This window comes from Gavialis gangeticus, unplaced genomic scaffold (assembly GCF_001723915.1).
Source record: "Gavialis gangeticus isolate Ggan-Ray unplaced genomic scaffold, GavGan_comp1, whole genome shotgun sequence".
In the NCBI taxonomy this organism is placed as follows: Eukaryota; Metazoa; Chordata; order Crocodylia; family Gavialidae; genus Gavialis; species Gavialis gangeticus.
Genome location: NW_017729014.1, coordinates 22,274,816 through 22,291,816, shown reverse-complemented (window position 1 = coordinate 22,291,816; position 17,001 = coordinate 22,274,816). Strand labels below are relative to the sequence as shown.

Below are 17,001 nucleotides of genomic sequence, written 5' to 3'. Positions count from 1 at the left end.
AAAAAAAAAAAAAAAAAAAAAAAAAAAAAAAAAAAAAAAAACAAGACTTGCATTGTACCCCTCTAGGCAGTCTCTTCAGTGGTGGGTGGGACATCACCAGCAGAGGGCATGCTGGGACGTTGGCCTGAGCGGGATCCGCGGTGGGTCTGCACTTTGCAGACCTGTGGAAAGGGGGAGAAAAGGTAAGTCCTGCTTACCCCGTTCATTTGGAGCATTTGGCACATAACATACATCTTACATTTGCGCCTTTAAAGAGTAGTTCCTTTGCATTTCCTAGGGTTGTTTTTAAAGGTAAACAAACTGGATATCCTATAATATTATTTATTATAGGATGGAACAGATTTCAGCCCACCAAAATCAAATGTTTTCCTCTTGTAAAGCACAGCAAAATCTGTATTGATGCTGTATGTCTTCTCCCTTACCATTCCATCCTCACACAGGCCATGCCCATAAACCATCAAAACACGCTGCTTAATCCCTGCCCTGAAATAATGTCAAGCTGCTCAAAGCAAACGAGCCGTCGACAAATTAGAACCCTTTTTTTACTTTTGATTTTCTAGCTTTCTTTGCTGCTTTTCAATAAGCATTTCATTTGAGTATTTTCAGAAATAGCAAACCTTGAACAAACCAGTGCAGAAGGAGATAAGTCATAGACACATTTGAACAGAAGGAAACTGAAAAACACAGAAACAAGTGGGACTTAATTGTGCAACAAGAGAGTATATCTAATGTATATAAAGGGAAGCAGGCTTCCTCCTTTGGTTTACCGAATGTTTTTTGAGTAATTATTCCGTTAATTATTCTGTCTTAAGACAGAAAAGCCCAACCAGAAAGAAAGCACTGGAGTCCCATTTAGATGATTTATTGCTCCCTTTCTGACTCAGCTGGGTAAATCTCTGAAATTCTGCCACAATTTTCTCTGAGGCCTATAAGAATTAATTAACCTTTTTAGGGACTTTGAGAGCCCTGGATGGAAGATGCTTCTGAGGTGCAAAAGAGAGCACTGTTATTGAAGGCACTGTGCAGTTGTTAGTATAAATTTGCATGGTGGTAGCACCAAATAACCCAGCTATGAACCAGGGCACTGTCATACTTGCTACTGTTCAAATACAGAACAACAAAATGGTCCAGCTCCCAAAAAGCTGACAGTCTAAGTGATATTTTAATGTTATATTAATCATTTTAGGGAAACAACTTTTTACTGAGTTTTTTTAAGAGCTGACAAGCATTCAGCGGTTTGAAACCAGCTTATTCACAAATACGAAGACTGGTTTTAAAACTGCTTCTCTAGATTAGCTGCCTTGACCTTCAAAGAGCTGTTCTCTAAACTTTTCATGAAGTTAGCCATTGTAGTCCCTCTCCGTTGCACCAGTGTCCATCGGATAGAGCGATGGTGTCTGCATCATCCATTTTTATAATGGAAATAGAGCTGTTGCTAAAGAAACGCCTTGACTCCACCTAGGCATGTTGTTTAGGAAGTGTCTGTAAGCCCTTTATTTTGGAACCTATTTGACACTTCTTCTGACACTCATGCCTTTCTGCCACAGCTGCAGATCAAGAGGGCTCTTCAAGCTAGAGCCAACCTGGTGTGTAAAAGAGAGGGACCTGCTAGCTGGCTGCCTGCCAGGAGGGGCCCATGGTTTACAAACTTCCTTCTCGAATGCCACTGGACTAAAATAGCCCAAATTATTTTCGTGTAGGGCACATTGCAAATCCATCTCTTTCCAAAGTTTTGTAAAGGAGAAGGCATCAGAAAGCTGCTGTGCAGTTGCAGGAGTTCGGGTTTAGGTTTGTTTCATTTCTGCTTAGTTTTCTGGCTTGAAGGGGAAGGGAAGCTTCTGTCGTATGTATTACACTTTTTTATCATGGCCCTGAGAGGCTGAGAAGTACTTCGTAATGTTGGCTGTGGATCAGCACAAACGGATGTCATGATCCTGGACTCTGAGGCAGATTTTGCTGTGTCACACAAGTGTCAATCTAGAGAAAGTCATTAAACGAAAATGGAGGTGAACTTTTGGTATTTGTTAAACTGGGGTGATGGGGACAGCACTGAGTTCACTAAGGCATAATGCAAGCAAGTGCTGCGTATGGTCAGTACTGGCTTACTAATCTCTCCAGCATCAAGGGCTGACTTGTGCGGTGGTGTGATATTTATGGTGTGCACAAGTAGGACGTAGGATGAGACTTTGACTTGCGCATATGCTATAAGGTGGTATTTGATTGCAGTCTCCCTAGGTAAAAAGCTAGTGCACTAACCCTCTGCATCATCTGCCCTCTGCAGCACTTTGTCCTGGCATAAAAAAGCATGTAGCTGCATGACAGCATTATCCTTTGACAGCATTTTATTTTGTTGGCCATATCGCTTAATGAAACCCCAGCAGTGACAATTAGGATATTGATTCTCTTTCATCAGCAGCACCCGTTTGTTCTGGCAAAGTGAAGTATTTAAAATTCCTATTATAAGCTCCTGTATTCCGGGGTTTCTAACTGTGCCAAAATGTATTTTCGGCTGCACTTGGCATGCAAGGCATCTGCTCACAGGCACCTTTTTTCATATAATCAGTTTAGTCATTTAAACAACTCAAATGGTTTTGCTTCCCTAGTGTGGATTAACTACTCGGTCAAACAGAGTTATTTTAAAAATAGTCGCTGTGTGTTATTTCAGAGTTGCTTACTGCACAGTAAAGATGTCAAACGTGTTTCATTGACCAGCATTTAAAGGACTGTTGACATAACATGTCATTTTACATTGAGTTCAGGTGTTTCTGACAAATATGTTCAGAGATATGCGTGTTCAGAGGGAAAATAAAACTTGCACAGTGCACCATTCAGTATGTTCAGTCAAGAGGCCAAAGATTACCCTGGTGAGAGGTTTGTCCGTGTGCATTTATAACCCCATCACTGATGCAAATGGTGAAAATCTTTTCTGTTACATCCGCAACATCTGTGTGTAGCTTTAAACGGGCCATGCTCCAAAGGGAGTGGAGGGAGCCATGTTTCAAAGAAAACTCTAAGCTCTCTTCTTCTGGCTGTGAAGTTTAAGAACAGTTGAACCCTGTCAGCGGTGACTACATTTGCCTAAGACGTTGGTTGGGAATGACCTGCCATTCAGAGCACTTTTAATAACTTGTGCAACTCAAAAATGGTTTTGTTGTTGAGGAGAAAGTTCAGTGCAAAAGTTAAAAATGAGCTAATAGTTTTACCAAAAATATTACTTAATAGTCTGAGCTTGTACGTCTGAAATAGATGTATAGGGGCTGCCTAGCCCTGAAACATGCTTTGCAGTGATTTCTTAGTTAAACAGTTTCCATTTGGGGGGACTTTGTTGTGACCAGCAGTACCCAGTTCCAGAGTACAGAGATCTTGGAGTGTTGCAGGACTGAGAAAATGCAGTCTGATAGGCAGCAGGCATTGCACATTGGTTGTGGCGATGGCTTCCTGGGAGAAGAATGTGTCTGGCATGTGTGCCTTAAAAAGAGAAAAACTCTACGCTAGTTCGTTGGCTGAGAGGGAAATGTAAAAGTAGCCATGTACGTTGCTGATTGATTGTGTTGCCACCAGCAGGTGTTAACTGGAGCACTGGAGCATGTATTGTGAACTCTGAGTTTAAAAGGGGATATAATAAGGAATATTTTTGTCCTAGTTGTTGAATGTTGGACCAAGGAGATCTCAGCCAGGCCAGAGAAGGGAGCCCAGGAAGATCATCACTGTGTGTGTGAAAGAAGATGTCCACTTGAAGAAAGCAGAGAATGCTTGGAAGCCAAGCCTGAAAAGAGACAGCCAAGCTGAGGACCCAGAAAATATCAAGACCCAGGTGAGAACTAAAAACGTCTCATGAGCGCTGGCGAATTTCTGGGGTAAGCTTCAGCAGTAGCTAATCCATCTTTTTTTTTCCCATCAACATGAAAGATGGTAGTTTCTCCTTGTTATTGTGGCATTCTGTGGTCTTTCTGCTGTTACACTGGATGTTGCCCAGAGCTGTTGAAGTCCAGCTTGAAATGTAGCTCTCCTCTGTCGTCATTTTTTTTTTTTAAATCTTACTCAGATTTGAAATGGTATCAGTTGTTGTGTCACGTGAGTATAGACAGGGAATACCAGACAACCTACTACCTCTCTCCAGCCAGCTTACTTGACTATTTTTGTCTTGACTTTGAAAGCAAACAACTTGAAGCTCCTAGCACAGAACTGCCTTTTCATCCCCTTTCGTACTGCATGTATGTTCTGAGCCTCAGCAGTACTAAGATTCCTCTGTGAGTTTCCCTGTTGCTGACTTGTGCCCGAGCCAACACCATTATATCTGAAAATTCCTCTGTAGGTTTCAGCCCCACCCGTTCAGAGGGCAATCGCCACGGGTGGGGATGTTTGCTTGGTGGCACAGTTTCGGATCTCAGACTTGGGAGGGTAAACTGGAATGTTTTTGGAGTACAGTGGGATTTTGTTCTGGTGCCAGCTGCAAGCTTGTTGTGCAAAACCTTGGCTTTCACTAAATGTGCTGAACTTTCATTACAGTGATTTTCAGCCTGGGTGCCACAGCACCCTGAGGTGCCTTGAGATCCTTTCAGGGAGGCTGCAGAGCGCCATGCAGTGTTAGCACTGTTAGGTGTGCAGTCATGATTCACCAGCTTAAAGCCAGAGATTTCAAATGGGAATCTGTAGTGTTAAAAATGTTCTGGTTTGCTGTGGCCTTTCTGATTTCTTTGCAACAGAAGAATTGCTCTTTTATTTTTTGTAGTCAAAAAATAAGTGAAAATGCAGAGCTGTCAATTTTGAGAGGAGCCTTGAGTCTAATGAGGTTGAGAGCTGCTGGTTTAGTGTGAAGAATAAGCTAAGCCAGGGGTTGTCATCTGGGGGTACATGTGGGCAGGGTAGGGACTGAGCACCGCCATGCAGCGTCCTGCACTGCCACGCAGGCACTACCTGGCCAGCCAGACCAGCAAGCCATCCACTACTGTTGATGACCACGAAGATGCAGTGTTCCTGCAGAGTAGATAGCATCTCTGGTTAAGGATTTGTCTGAGGATTGTACTGTATGTTCAGATCTGGGAGCTATTTTTTTTTTATGACTTGGCATCTTAAAGATGTATTTTAAAAAGCTCTTCTGTTCACTGTTAAAGTGCAAATTAGTTCATTGTCCAGATCACTATCATATGTTTTCCCTGTATTCTGTGCTCAGTGCTTACTGCTTTCCCGTCCTGTTTAGGAGCTGTTCCGCAAGGTACGAAGCATCTTAAACAAGCTGACACCACAGATGTTCAATCAGCTAATGAAACAAGTAACGGACTTGACGGTAGACACAGAAGAGAGGCTGAAAGGAGTCATTGACCTCGTCTTTGAGAAAGCCATTGATGAACCCAGCTTCTCTGTTGCTTATGCAAACATGTGTAGATGTCTTGTAACGGTAAGCAGCAGACATCAAATAGGAAATTCCTGTGGGTAAATTTTCCCCTGAACAAAAAGGGAGATTATGGAATTATGTCAGGGGCAAAATTAGACTCCATAGTATTTGTTATGGAACTTCTTGGTCTAATTAGGAATATCTTGTATTACAAAATAGTGTTCACACCTTTGTATAGGCTGTATGGACAGTCAGATAAGCGGTGCTGACCTCACAGGCAGAGTTTGTTTTTGTTGTGCAGTGAGCACTTCTGAAGAATCGAGCATTAAATTGCAATGCAGCCCTAAGGACCAATCCATGGTAGCAGGGCTACGGAGCTCCAGATCCACGCTCTCTTCCTCCTTTCCAGAACAAATTTGCTTAGCTTGCAATTAAAAAAACATTTCAAACTTCCGGTTCCGCAGGCTCTGACGGTCGATTTACTCTTTCTGTCTTGAGCCTCATTATCGCTTATGGTTTTATATGCCTGACTGTGCTCTCAATTATATGTATAGTGGCTCTTTTGCACTGTTTATGATGCTTTATATAAAAAGGTATTATACTAACTGTAGCAGGTTATTCTTAATAGACACAGGGTGTTGATGTATATAATGTAAGTCTGTTCTGAGGCAAATTTTAAACTATAAAGTAGGTATCTGGCCCATTTCTGTACCGACTCAAATGAAAACATGCACAGAACATTATTGTAATATTTTATAGCAGCTCCAGTGCTCATTCGTATTATAGGACAATGCAATTGCCATTTTGACGTGGCGATTTAAAGAAACGTTACTGACACACAATACAGCCTAAGACCCCTGTGGAATTGACAACAAATCCAGAATTCATTGAAGGACACAGGATGATGCCACATCCACACGATTCCGAATTCCTGGTCGTGCTTTTGAGGTTCTTTGAGTAGATGTGATATCTTTTATTAGACCAATTAATAGTGTAATAAATGGTCCAATAAGATATCACATGTACTTAAAGAGCCTTGCCTACCTGTGTCCTCAGATCAACCCGGCTACAACCGAAAGCCCTGGTCATGCTGTTGACAGAATGACAATTGCCCGTATGTTAAGCGTCAGTCATGCTGCTGGTGTCGGCCATTAAAACTTTGAAAACCATTGAATAGAGTCAGTGCTTACTGAAAATACAGAGAGGAAAATGGAGGTGGAGGATGGGATAAGGGGTGGAAAGCATAGAAAAGGAGGAGGGAAGACAGAAGGAGAGGGTAGTGATGGAGAAAATTAATCCCATCAGAAATAGTATGTCTTGTCGCTCACAGACAAAAAAAGCTGCCTCCAGGAAAGTCATTTCAGGCATCAGAAAGCTTCTGGCCAGATAAGGGAGAACAAAATCACCCAACTTAGCGCGAGCATGTTTTTATCCATAAAAGACTGAAGAATGATCCTTATTTTCCTAACGTTTTGATCCCTATTTTTATCATTAGTGTCGTGCTGTCCCCAGGTGGAACCTTTCTGAAATGAACTCTGCAGATTAGTAGACTTGATAATAGTTAGCTACTGTGTGTACGTGAATTGTTAACAGTTGGTAATATATGTTCACAATGTACATGGAGACTACATAGAGAGCACACTGTTAATGGTCAGTCTCAGTGTACCGTTGCTGCAGAATGCATGCAAAGGGCATAATCCATTTTTTCAAATGATTTGCTTAAATCATGTCTCTTAAGAAGGATCCTATGAAATTTCTATGCCTTGACTCTGGCAAGTTGTCAAATAAATGTTGTTAACAGATTATTCTGAATTTTGAACCTCAAAAACTCTGGAATTCTAGTGGAAACTTTGAAAAAACCGTAACTTGTCGTTGCTTTGCACACTCTGGTGTTACTGTGTGTTAAATGCGTGATAAAAAGTAACCCGAGTGCATAAAAATGTCCCATGCATGTAAGGTTTAGTCAGGCTTTTTCCTTGTGTTCTTCTTTTGCATTCAGCTGAAAGTACCCATGGCAGACAAGCCCGGGAGCACAGTCAATTTCCGCAAGTTGTTACTGAATCGTTGCCAGAAGGAGTTTGAAAAGGACAAAGCTGATGATGATGTCTTTGAGAAGAAGCAGAAGGAACTTGAAGCTGCTTCTGCTGTAAGTTTCTGCATGAAATCTAGAGGTCTGATAATGAAATCTTATGCCAACTGGTACTTGGAGACTTCTTGATTCCCTCCAGTGCCGTGGCTGAGTGCAATGCTGTAGAAGACCTCTGTACATTAATTGAAGCCTTTATGGTGGTGTGTTTCCTCATCTGGGGTAGAGGTGCGAGTGCACCAACTAGCTGGCTGAGTGTGGCATTTCCAGGATCCCTCCCTCTAGCGTGGCTCCCACAAGCATGCTTTTTAGAACTTCCTGTGTTTTGCAGTCAGAAGAGAAGACACGGCTCCGTGATGAGCTAGAGGAGGCCAAGGACAAGGCTCGGCGGAGATCCATTGGAAACATCAAGTTCATTGGCGAGCTCTTCAAACTGAAAATGCTGACTGAGGCCATCATGCATGACTGTGTGGTGAAGCTGCTTAAGAACCATGATGAGGAGTCCCTGGAGTGCCTTTGCCGCTTGCTGACAACCATTGGCAAAGACTTGGACTTTGAGAAAGCAAAGGTAAAATGGAGTCTTGTGTCCAGGGTGAGAGTTTCTCTGCAAGAAGGAAAAATTGTGCCCTTGGTGCTGTCATTCCAGGCTGTTTGCTCTAGGACTTCTTGTCATGCTGTATGAAATCATGCCGTCTTCTGTGGATGTTTCGTCTCATTCCTTCCCTTTCCTTTTTTTAAAAGATTGCGTGTAGGCCCCTGGCATACGTTCATTTAAAGGTACCGTGGGATCTGATCTCCAGTCCCAAAATCGCGCCTCCTGCCATGTGTGGTATTGAAGGAGCTATTGTTGGGATGGGGGTTCAGATCCAAATCACACCCTTTCTGCTTGCCAGGGCAGGGGGAGCCCCAGATCAGGATCCCTAGCTCGACCTGCTCCAGCAAAATGAAAGCCAGGTGCCCGCAGATCAGTGCCTACGGATAGCAATCCGCTGATTGTCAGCTCTTGCCCTGGGGTAGCCTCAGCTATTCCACATGTTCAATTTCAGACGCCAGGCAAGCCAACCATAAAAATGTTCTACAAGATGTGGAACATTTTTATGACTGCTTTGCCATTTTTTGGTGCCTCAAATTGGGTGCACATGTAGCACCCTTGACTTTATGCTGCAATTAATAGAATACTTGTGGCATAAATATAATGTGTAGAGGGTCCCATAGATTGCCACATTAAGCATTACCTGAAATATTTTAATTCCTTTTGCTACTTAGGCTGTAGGTTATTTGGAAATGACTGAAAGTGGCCGCTGTGTGTTTTCTTTTCACATGGAATCTTAATAGACAAACTTAATACAAACCTTGACGTTTACTGATTTTTTTTGCTCTGTGGAGTTCATTACAAAAGGAAATATGTTGAATTGTTTATGTTAAAATGTACAAGACACATTAACTGACCTAAAATTCACATTATCACAGCAGTCACAGGTGGAGACAAAGCTCTTGATTGTATTGCTTTCTTTGACAACTTACTTTTGTGTTGTGTTGTGCAAGCTGCCTTATGGTAAGTGCACATTTTAGGCACTGATCCACTGTCTCCCCTCCCCACCCCCTTGCTTTTCCAATAGATGAAAACTTAATTTGCTGTATCAAGTATGAGCTGAACTTCCATTGGCATCTACAGGCTGCTTGTATTTCTGACAAGCCAGGCGAGGGGTGAAAAAGGCACTCGGATTTGCTTGCCAGGACTCAATCAGACCAAACTCTGGAAACAAACTGAGCTAATTGTTTTCAGCTGCTCTTAGAAGAGAGCTCTTTTTACAGCTCAGTGGATTGAAGGGATCACAAATGAAACCAATCCTAATCCTTACAGTGATTCTTAAGAGAAACAGCTTTTTAGATTTGTTGCATAAGATTGACTAGAAAAGGCACGGTTAAAACGCTAATCACCATGTTTAGAAACCTTATTTTGCTCATTTAAAAGTGTGTTACAGCATTAACTTTTAAAGAGTTTGAATCGTTGGTATAGGGGCAGAAGCGACAGAAGGAAAGATTAATTTTCTCCACACATTTGGAGAACAGTATCTGATTTGAGCTGTAACTGAGGTCATATTAGAGTAGCTGTAGATAGTGTTTCATTTTTTTGTCCTTAACTGAGTATAGGAAAAACATAATTTCTGGTAAGGTTGCCAGTTCTGCTATTTTCTGCCACTTCATGTCTTGGTTAACTCTGGCACTGCCAGTGTGCAGTGTCGATGGGAACAGAGAAATAATGTCAGACAGCATGTTGCCAATCCATGTAAACATTATTTTATTTTATTTTATTTTATTTTATTTTTACTAAAAGCATCAAAGACACCGTGTAATCCCACACTAACTTCATCACACTCCAAGGCCCTCACCAGCTCCCGTGAAGACAATAAAGGTCCTGCAGGTGACACTGTGGGAGCTGGATCCAGTTCAAATCGACACCTAAGGTGTCTCTGTTGTCTTCTCTCCTGATCGTGTATCTGTGTTCATTCTCTGGGACAGATTCATTCCTTTATTTGGAGTCATTAAACCACAATTGAATGTGTGCCTTTGTGCCTATTTTTTTAATAATAATGGGGGCTAGATTTTACTATATCTTTTCATTACTGCCAGAGTGCTAGTGGTGTTTATAATTAAAGTTGCTGGAGAAATTCCCTCTTGAATCTCTGGTTTCTGTTGCTCAACTTTCGGAAACCTGCATGTTGGTGGTCAAAATTTTCCAGGATTGGCTGATGACCAAAAATTAATTGATTTTTAGAAAAATAAGAGAGAAAATGATTCTGCTGGTTTTGAATGGTTTTTTGGTTGTTTTTTAAGTCTTGCAATTCCTTTTATGAAAGCAGCTCTACTGCAACGTGGGTGAGGGCTGCTACTTGATGGTTTGCATAGCAAAGTTGGACCATAATAAAGTCCTCTGTAAAGAATGTAAACCTGGTTTTGCCTTGGCCAAGCTGTAAGCTTTTGAAAATGGCATTTTTCTGGATAGTTCACGGTAGCTCTGTTTTTATCGATCACCTTACTTTCTGAAGGGGTGAAGGGCTTCACAGTGCATCTGTGAGAAATTGCCTACATAATCCAAATGGATTTTTGAAGGTTTTTAGTGAGTAAGACAGAAGTCACCATGATTCATACTGCACATTTTCAGGTGCACACAAGTCGAGTTCCTGATTGTGCAGAACCCGATACATGTTTTGCCAAAAAACAGGTCTAGAACTCCAAGTAATATAGTGTATTGTAGCAGTGATCAAAGAATGGTAGAGGACAAAATAATTGCCTGGTAGAAAAGCGTTCTGATTTTCCTCCTGGATGCTGATGACATTTGTTTCTTTTTATAGCCTCGTATGGACCAGTATTTTAATCAGATGGAAAAGATTGTGAAAGAGAGGAAAACATCCTCCAGAATTCGGTTCATGCTTCAGGATGTCATAGACCTAAGGCTGGTATGTACCCGCTGAAGAAAACAAAAAGCATAGTCATTGGGACTGCCATAATGGGGTGTCTCTGGGATGAGGGTAATACTCCTTGGTTACAGTAACGGGGGAATGTTACCGGAAAGATCTGTGCCCTGGTCCTTTGAAAGACAGAGTACCTCTCTTGCTTTACAAAGGGCCAACAGATCAGCAGTTGAATAGGTTAATTGCATTGTATGTTTAGGCCCTGTCTGCAGTATAAACTGTAGCCATATTCTTGTAAGCAATTTTTGACATGCTCATCTGACCTGATTACAACCAATTCCGCTGAGCTTTGTCCACAGGGCAGGTTTTTCTTCCTCCCATAACCTGAGTTTGTGTCACGTGTTGTGTGTCTGTCCCTACCGCATTGCTGCACCTCTGTGTATCAGTATATTCTGGGAACGTGTGGACAGCTGTCTTGTAATGTCTGTACAGGAAACAGAGTGCCCAGAGCCAAACTGACACCCGTCTCGGGTATTCGTTACACAGAGACCTAAGATGATCAGCCAGGCTGCTTATAAAAAGATAGCTAGGGAGCTGTCTATAAAGCAGGACAAAAATGTTCCTCACTTGTTACAAGAAGACAACTGCAACAGTCTGCACTTCTAGAAAACCCAGAACGTGGTTAGTTACTTTGATTACTGCTATACTATTAACTCGATTGTGTGAGGACACAAATTACCTTTGGATCCGCGCATGTCAGTATGTTTCAAAATTTGGCCAGACTTAACGAAAATGATTCCATTCTAAACTGTAGAAGTAACGCTGAGCGAGAACACTTGAAGGGAGCCAAAATGAGCAGTGTGGGTTGGGGCCTACCCATGTTGTAATCAGTCTAATGATTCCTACATAAGCAGGGCTTTAGTTTATAATTAAGAGTATGTATACTGTATTCAAAGGTGGGATTGCAGCTTGTGCAGATGTATATGAGTTAGCTTTAAACAAGCAAATTTGGATTCTGAGAGCAGCGTGGCAATGGCAGCCCAAAACGCAGCACCATATTTACCCAGGGTCCCGAGTGGGTTTTGCAGCCACTGCCCTGAGTGTACTGTTATCATTACCCTGGCTGCAGTCAGAGTTAAGGCTGCATATATGCATAGCCTAAATTAATACATTCACAAATTATAACCAGATTGTAACTAGGTCAGGAAATAAGCAAGTTTTATTCATCTCTCTCAGCTGTTTATTTTTGGGGTAGATGAACCTGTACAGGTTTAAGGGTCTAATGAATACATCAATCACCTAAATTGTTCTTGTGTATCAAAAATTCCACCACTTTCCATGGGATTTCTGTTTGGCCTTCATCAGATACATTATTCTTACAGCATGGGGGGGAGCACTTTTCAAACGAACAAAATTTCCCAGCCTATGTTGTAACAGAAACAAATACGTGGTGTCATGCTATTAAGATTAGCTAATAAATCATTGTCTCCAGTTAAAACAGTTTATTCCTGCACTTTTCTCGTGTAAATTTTGTTGTCTTCCCACAGTTGGGGGGTGGGGAACTACTGAAAATGTCCTCCCACATGTTGTTGCCTAGCAGACTTGGCACACTGATGGTACTTGCAGGAGATTGTACGCAGCTGACTTTAAGGATTGTGATGGATTACCGAGAAGCTACGTGTCGAACAGTGCATGCCTTATTCTTACCTTGTTCAGGAATCTCTTAATAGACTTCCCTGGCAGTGCCCTAGAGCTCTTTTAAACCTTTGTTTACTGCCTTCACAGTGCAACTGGGTATCGCGGAGAGCAGATCAAGGCCCTAAGACGATTGAGCAGATTCATAAAGAAGCAAAAATTGAAGAGCAGGAAGAACAGAGAAAGGTCCAGCAACTCATGACCAAAGAGAAGAGAAGGCCAGGTATGTATTACCCAAATTAGTGGCCCATTTCTCTGCAAGATACCTGGTAGTTTATACAAAGGGGCAAATCTGTATTTACTGACCCTTAGTGATCAAAGGATTTTTATCATGAACAGGGATGAGATGGAAGATGGTTGGAAAGCCTGTAGTACTTCTCTTGAGCAACCTGAGCAGTTTCAGGCATCGTTCACCATTCCAGAAGTTCTGGATAGTCTTGCTGAAGTGATGGCAGATGAGAAAAGTAACATGATTAGAAAGAAGGTCTTGTGCAAGTCTGGGTTCCAATGCCTTCTCTGCCACAGATTCCCAGCACATGTTATTTAATGTCTTTCTATCTCTATTTCCTCATTTATGAAATGGTAATAGTACCACATGGGTGTGGTGATGCTCACTTTGTTTCAGTGTCCCTGAGATTTAGAAGTATAATTACTGTGTAGAAGTCTGATTCTGCCATCCCTATTTGAAGAGTGTAGCATTTTACTGCATGATTCCCAGAGTAAGATACAACCCAATATGAAAAAGTGTGTCTTAACCTGACCCAGGAGGGTTGGAGTGTTGTTGTAGCCATGATGATCCAGGAAATGTCCTAGAGACAAGGATGTTTTGTGGTGTCTTTTATTGAACCAGCTATATAGGTGGGAGGACTGTTGAACAAGCTTTCGGGCATCAAGTGCCCGTCTTCATGGTACGTCTGGTCTTAAATTGTTATCAGGCCTCAAAGTTAGCATGCCAGTAAGATGGACCGAGAGATGTTAGTGGTTTTCTGAGAGAGGAGCCCAAAATCAGCCCTAGTTCTTAAAAGCAGGTGCCAGACCATTCTCATTTCATTCTCTTATATGAGTGCTACGGTTTGCTCCTTGCTTTGGCTAGTCCCAGCAGGTTCAGTAAGAGAGCGGTGAGTAAATCAGGATCAGGATATTTTTTCCAGCTCTCAGTCCATGAAAGAACCTTCCTTCCAGTCCTGTGGCAACTCAGGTTTTTTAAAAGCCTTTGGTGAGGGACCTTGTTGAAAACTTGAAAGTCCAGCTTCATTAGGTCAGCTGGATCCCCTTGTCCGCACACTTGTTAACACCCTCAAAGAACTCCAGCAAACTGGTGAGGCAGGATTTCCCTTGACTGAAACCATGCTGGCTCTTCCTCAGCAGATCACGGTTGTCCATACAAATGCTGATTTTATTTGTAATTAACAGAGCCTTCTTTCATGTCTTAGCCTTCAACCCAAGTAGAAGTAAAACACAAATATTTTTAAAATAGTCTCCAGTTTAAAATGGCTGGTGAGAAGACAAGCTTGGAGAGTAGTTTTACATAGAAGAACAAATTGTTAAAGAAACACGAGCAAGATGAAACAATTGGCAAACAAAAAATAAAACCAAATGGGAAACAAGAATGGCTGAGACCCAGCGCAGAAGAACGTTCTGCCAGGACCCTTTCATGCTAAAGACTGTAAAACAATTAATGAGCTGCCTAACTGTGCCGTTTTCATCAGAAAAGTATCTCCTCTGGTCCCTGCCTGAAGCCCACGCAGTCAAGCTGTGCAGGGGATCTCAGGGGGGTGGCTGTTGCTTTGGTAACTTCCTGGCAGGGGATGTGGAGGGAGGGATTGCACGCATGGCTGCGATGCATTTGAACCATCCGTGCTGCGGTAACGATGTTGTGATTGACTTGATCGTGCAGGTGTCCAGAGGGTAGATGAAGGCGGATGGAACACTGTGCAGGGGGCGAAGAGCAGTCGAGTGCTGGACCCCACCAAATTCCTTAAAATCACTAAGGTAAGTGTCCGTGCACAAAATCACTTCCTGGCCACTAAGTTACGTGGCCGTAAATGTGTTGAATGTTTGTTAAGGTCTCTGCAGGAGACGCTTTCATCCTCGGAGGTACAAACCGGCCCCTGAGACAGCGCTTCCTTTACATTTTTTTCAAAGAGTTTTAACATCTAAAATCTGGAGGGAGTTGCTAGATTCTAAAAGTTCATGTTTTGTTATGCTTACAAAAAGCAATAAAAGTCCCTGTTTTCTAAGGGACTCAAAGTGTCCTTGCACTGAAAAACTGTATATTATAATGATGCAGGAAAAAAAGCAAACTCGGAGTCTGTCCTTTGAAATGGGATAGTACTTCAAGCAGCTGGTTCATGAGGTCTTTCAAATCTGTCAAAAATAAGCTCTTTGTTTCTTCAGCTTTTCAGTGGCCCGTCTGGTGTTGCGTTAGTAGAAGGATAATGCCATCTCCGTTTTATAGCAAAGTACAGCCAGTTGATTTAATTCGGTGCTGTGTAGCCAAGAGGTGGCTTTAGCCCCAAACTCCATATGAGCATCTAATGGTTATCTTTACTAACAAAGTAGGATTTCATGTGGCCGGTTGGGTAGGTGAGCACCAAGCCCCATCATTTCCTAGAGGTTTTTTCCCCAACAGAATAGTCTAGAGAGCACCTTTGGAATTTCTAGCCATGGAGAACTCAGTCCTTCACATAAATCAGGGTGATTCTCTTCTATTGTTTTGTTCTAATTAATGCCACCCTACTAAATTTCACTTTCAGTGCGCAGATGTTCATGCAGTATAAAAATCAGACCTGGACAGATTTCAGTCTGTCCGCAAACATAGTACTGTTTGTTCCTCGTGCAGTATGTAAAACAGACCTCCAGCCTGGTGAAAGGCATTCCGTCTGCTTTTGTTCCAGTCAGGAAAAGTCCTCTGACTTTATTTAGTTTAAATACAATTAGGTCCATGGGAGCTTCAGTGACAGAAGGAAACAGGCTCATACAAAGAGAGCTGCAGGGTCACAACCTGGTTGTCAATACAGTCATTTCCTAAGCCTTGCAGAATCAATGTTCTGTTCTTGCTTTTACCCTCCAAATCCTGAATGCTGCTCCTTACTGCTTGTAAACTTCTCACAGTGCCATGATTGTAAGCGGAGTCGAAACGTTTTATTCACTGCAAATAAACTGTGCTCCCAGGTACGTGATGTACCGATTCTTTGTTCCTTCCTTCAAATTCCTTTTAGTTGTGCTGCCCTTATCTGTAGGAAGTGCCTGTTTTTCACCTGTACCTTGGAAGCATCTATTTGTGGTATGCATTGCCATTCCCTGCCTTTTAGAGTTTGAGGATTGCTCAGGAGTTTTTCAAAGATGTGTCAGTACCAGGGCTGATGATCCGGCTTTATATGAAAAGACCCATTTATTGCTAGGAAAATCATCCCACTTGTGAGGTCTTGATCGTACGTGTTTGTGTTCTACAGCCCACAATAGATGACAAGATTCAGCTTGTGCCTAAAGCCCAGTTGGGCAGCTGGGGGAAGGGCAGCAGTGGCGGAGCAAAGGCAAGCGAGATCGGTAAGTAAAGAAGGCTCTGCACCCCCATGTTGTGCTGTCTGTCCCTCTTGTTGATCCGTGAAGCAGCTGTGTCACTCTGCTACCCGGTGCTTTGAAGAAACTGCCTCACGTCCATTTGTTAGCACTGTCAAAATTGGTGCATTCATTTTTCAGGTCTCACTAATGGACCTTCCTGCCATGATTGCATGTGTGTAGTGCATGGTCCAGAATGCATCTAATGCAACAGTAGCATGCTAATAAACACAGAGGAAAGGTATTGACTGATTGCAAGCTGTGTTTCACCCGTTTCTTGTTAAGTGTTAAGGGATTCTGCCACTAACAAGAAAGCAAAGCACAATGATAAAATAGGTCAGCATCCTGAATAAGTCATTGCACATAATAAGAGACAAAGGACATATTTATACCATGGCAAGATCAGGGCACTCGCATGCTCACTGTGCCTACTCACTCCCACACGCCAGCTACGAACCTGGAAACACTCGGAAAGCTCTGTCTTAGGTATAAGAACAGCCCCAAGCAGCCTCACTAGTATGCTTGGGGCAATCGTATGGGCACAAGTTGGTGAGACCTATTCAGGAAAGGCCTGGCTGAAGCAGGCTGCTGCCACGAGAACAGCATGCCCAAAAGGGCGGGTGTCACTGGGCCTGGGGGCAACGACATGAGGAAAAATAAACCACAAGCTTCAGCTTGCTGCGATGTCCCGTTGTGTACGAGTACGGCTCGGTGGTGGTGTGACACAAGTCTCTGCCGCCGCCTCTCCTCACAGCTCCAAAGCATAAACTCAGAAATACAAAACCCAAGGGACCGAATCTTTTGGGGGGGGGGGGACACTCAAGAGACAGCTCTGGCTGCTGGGCAGCATCAGTCTGCTAAACACTCGTCTCTCTTGCTATAGTTACTTCTTTGACGATACAAGGAGC

At 42.6% G+C, this 17,001-nt stretch overlaps 1 protein-coding gene across 1 annotated transcript in view; it reads left to right on the top strand.

Moving 5' to 3' along the window:
- Positions 1-17,001, top strand: part of EIF4G3 (eukaryotic translation initiation factor 4 gamma 3) — a 161,208-nt gene that overhangs the window by 119,436 nt on the left and 24,771 nt on the right. Inside the window, exons 21-28 of the mRNA XM_019512006.1 lie at positions 3,644-3,814; positions 5,201-5,398; positions 7,335-7,481; positions 7,753-7,989; positions 10,778-10,882; positions 12,623-12,755; positions 14,430-14,524; positions 15,988-16,081. Of these exons, the coding sequence (XP_019367551.1) occupies positions 3,644-3,814; positions 5,201-5,398; positions 7,335-7,481; positions 7,753-7,989; positions 10,778-10,882; positions 12,623-12,755; positions 14,430-14,524; positions 15,988-16,081 (1,180 nt within the window). The remainder of the gene's footprint in view (positions 1-3,643; positions 3,815-5,200; positions 5,399-7,334; positions 7,482-7,752; positions 7,990-10,777; positions 10,883-12,622; positions 12,756-14,429; positions 14,525-15,987; positions 16,082-17,001) is intronic.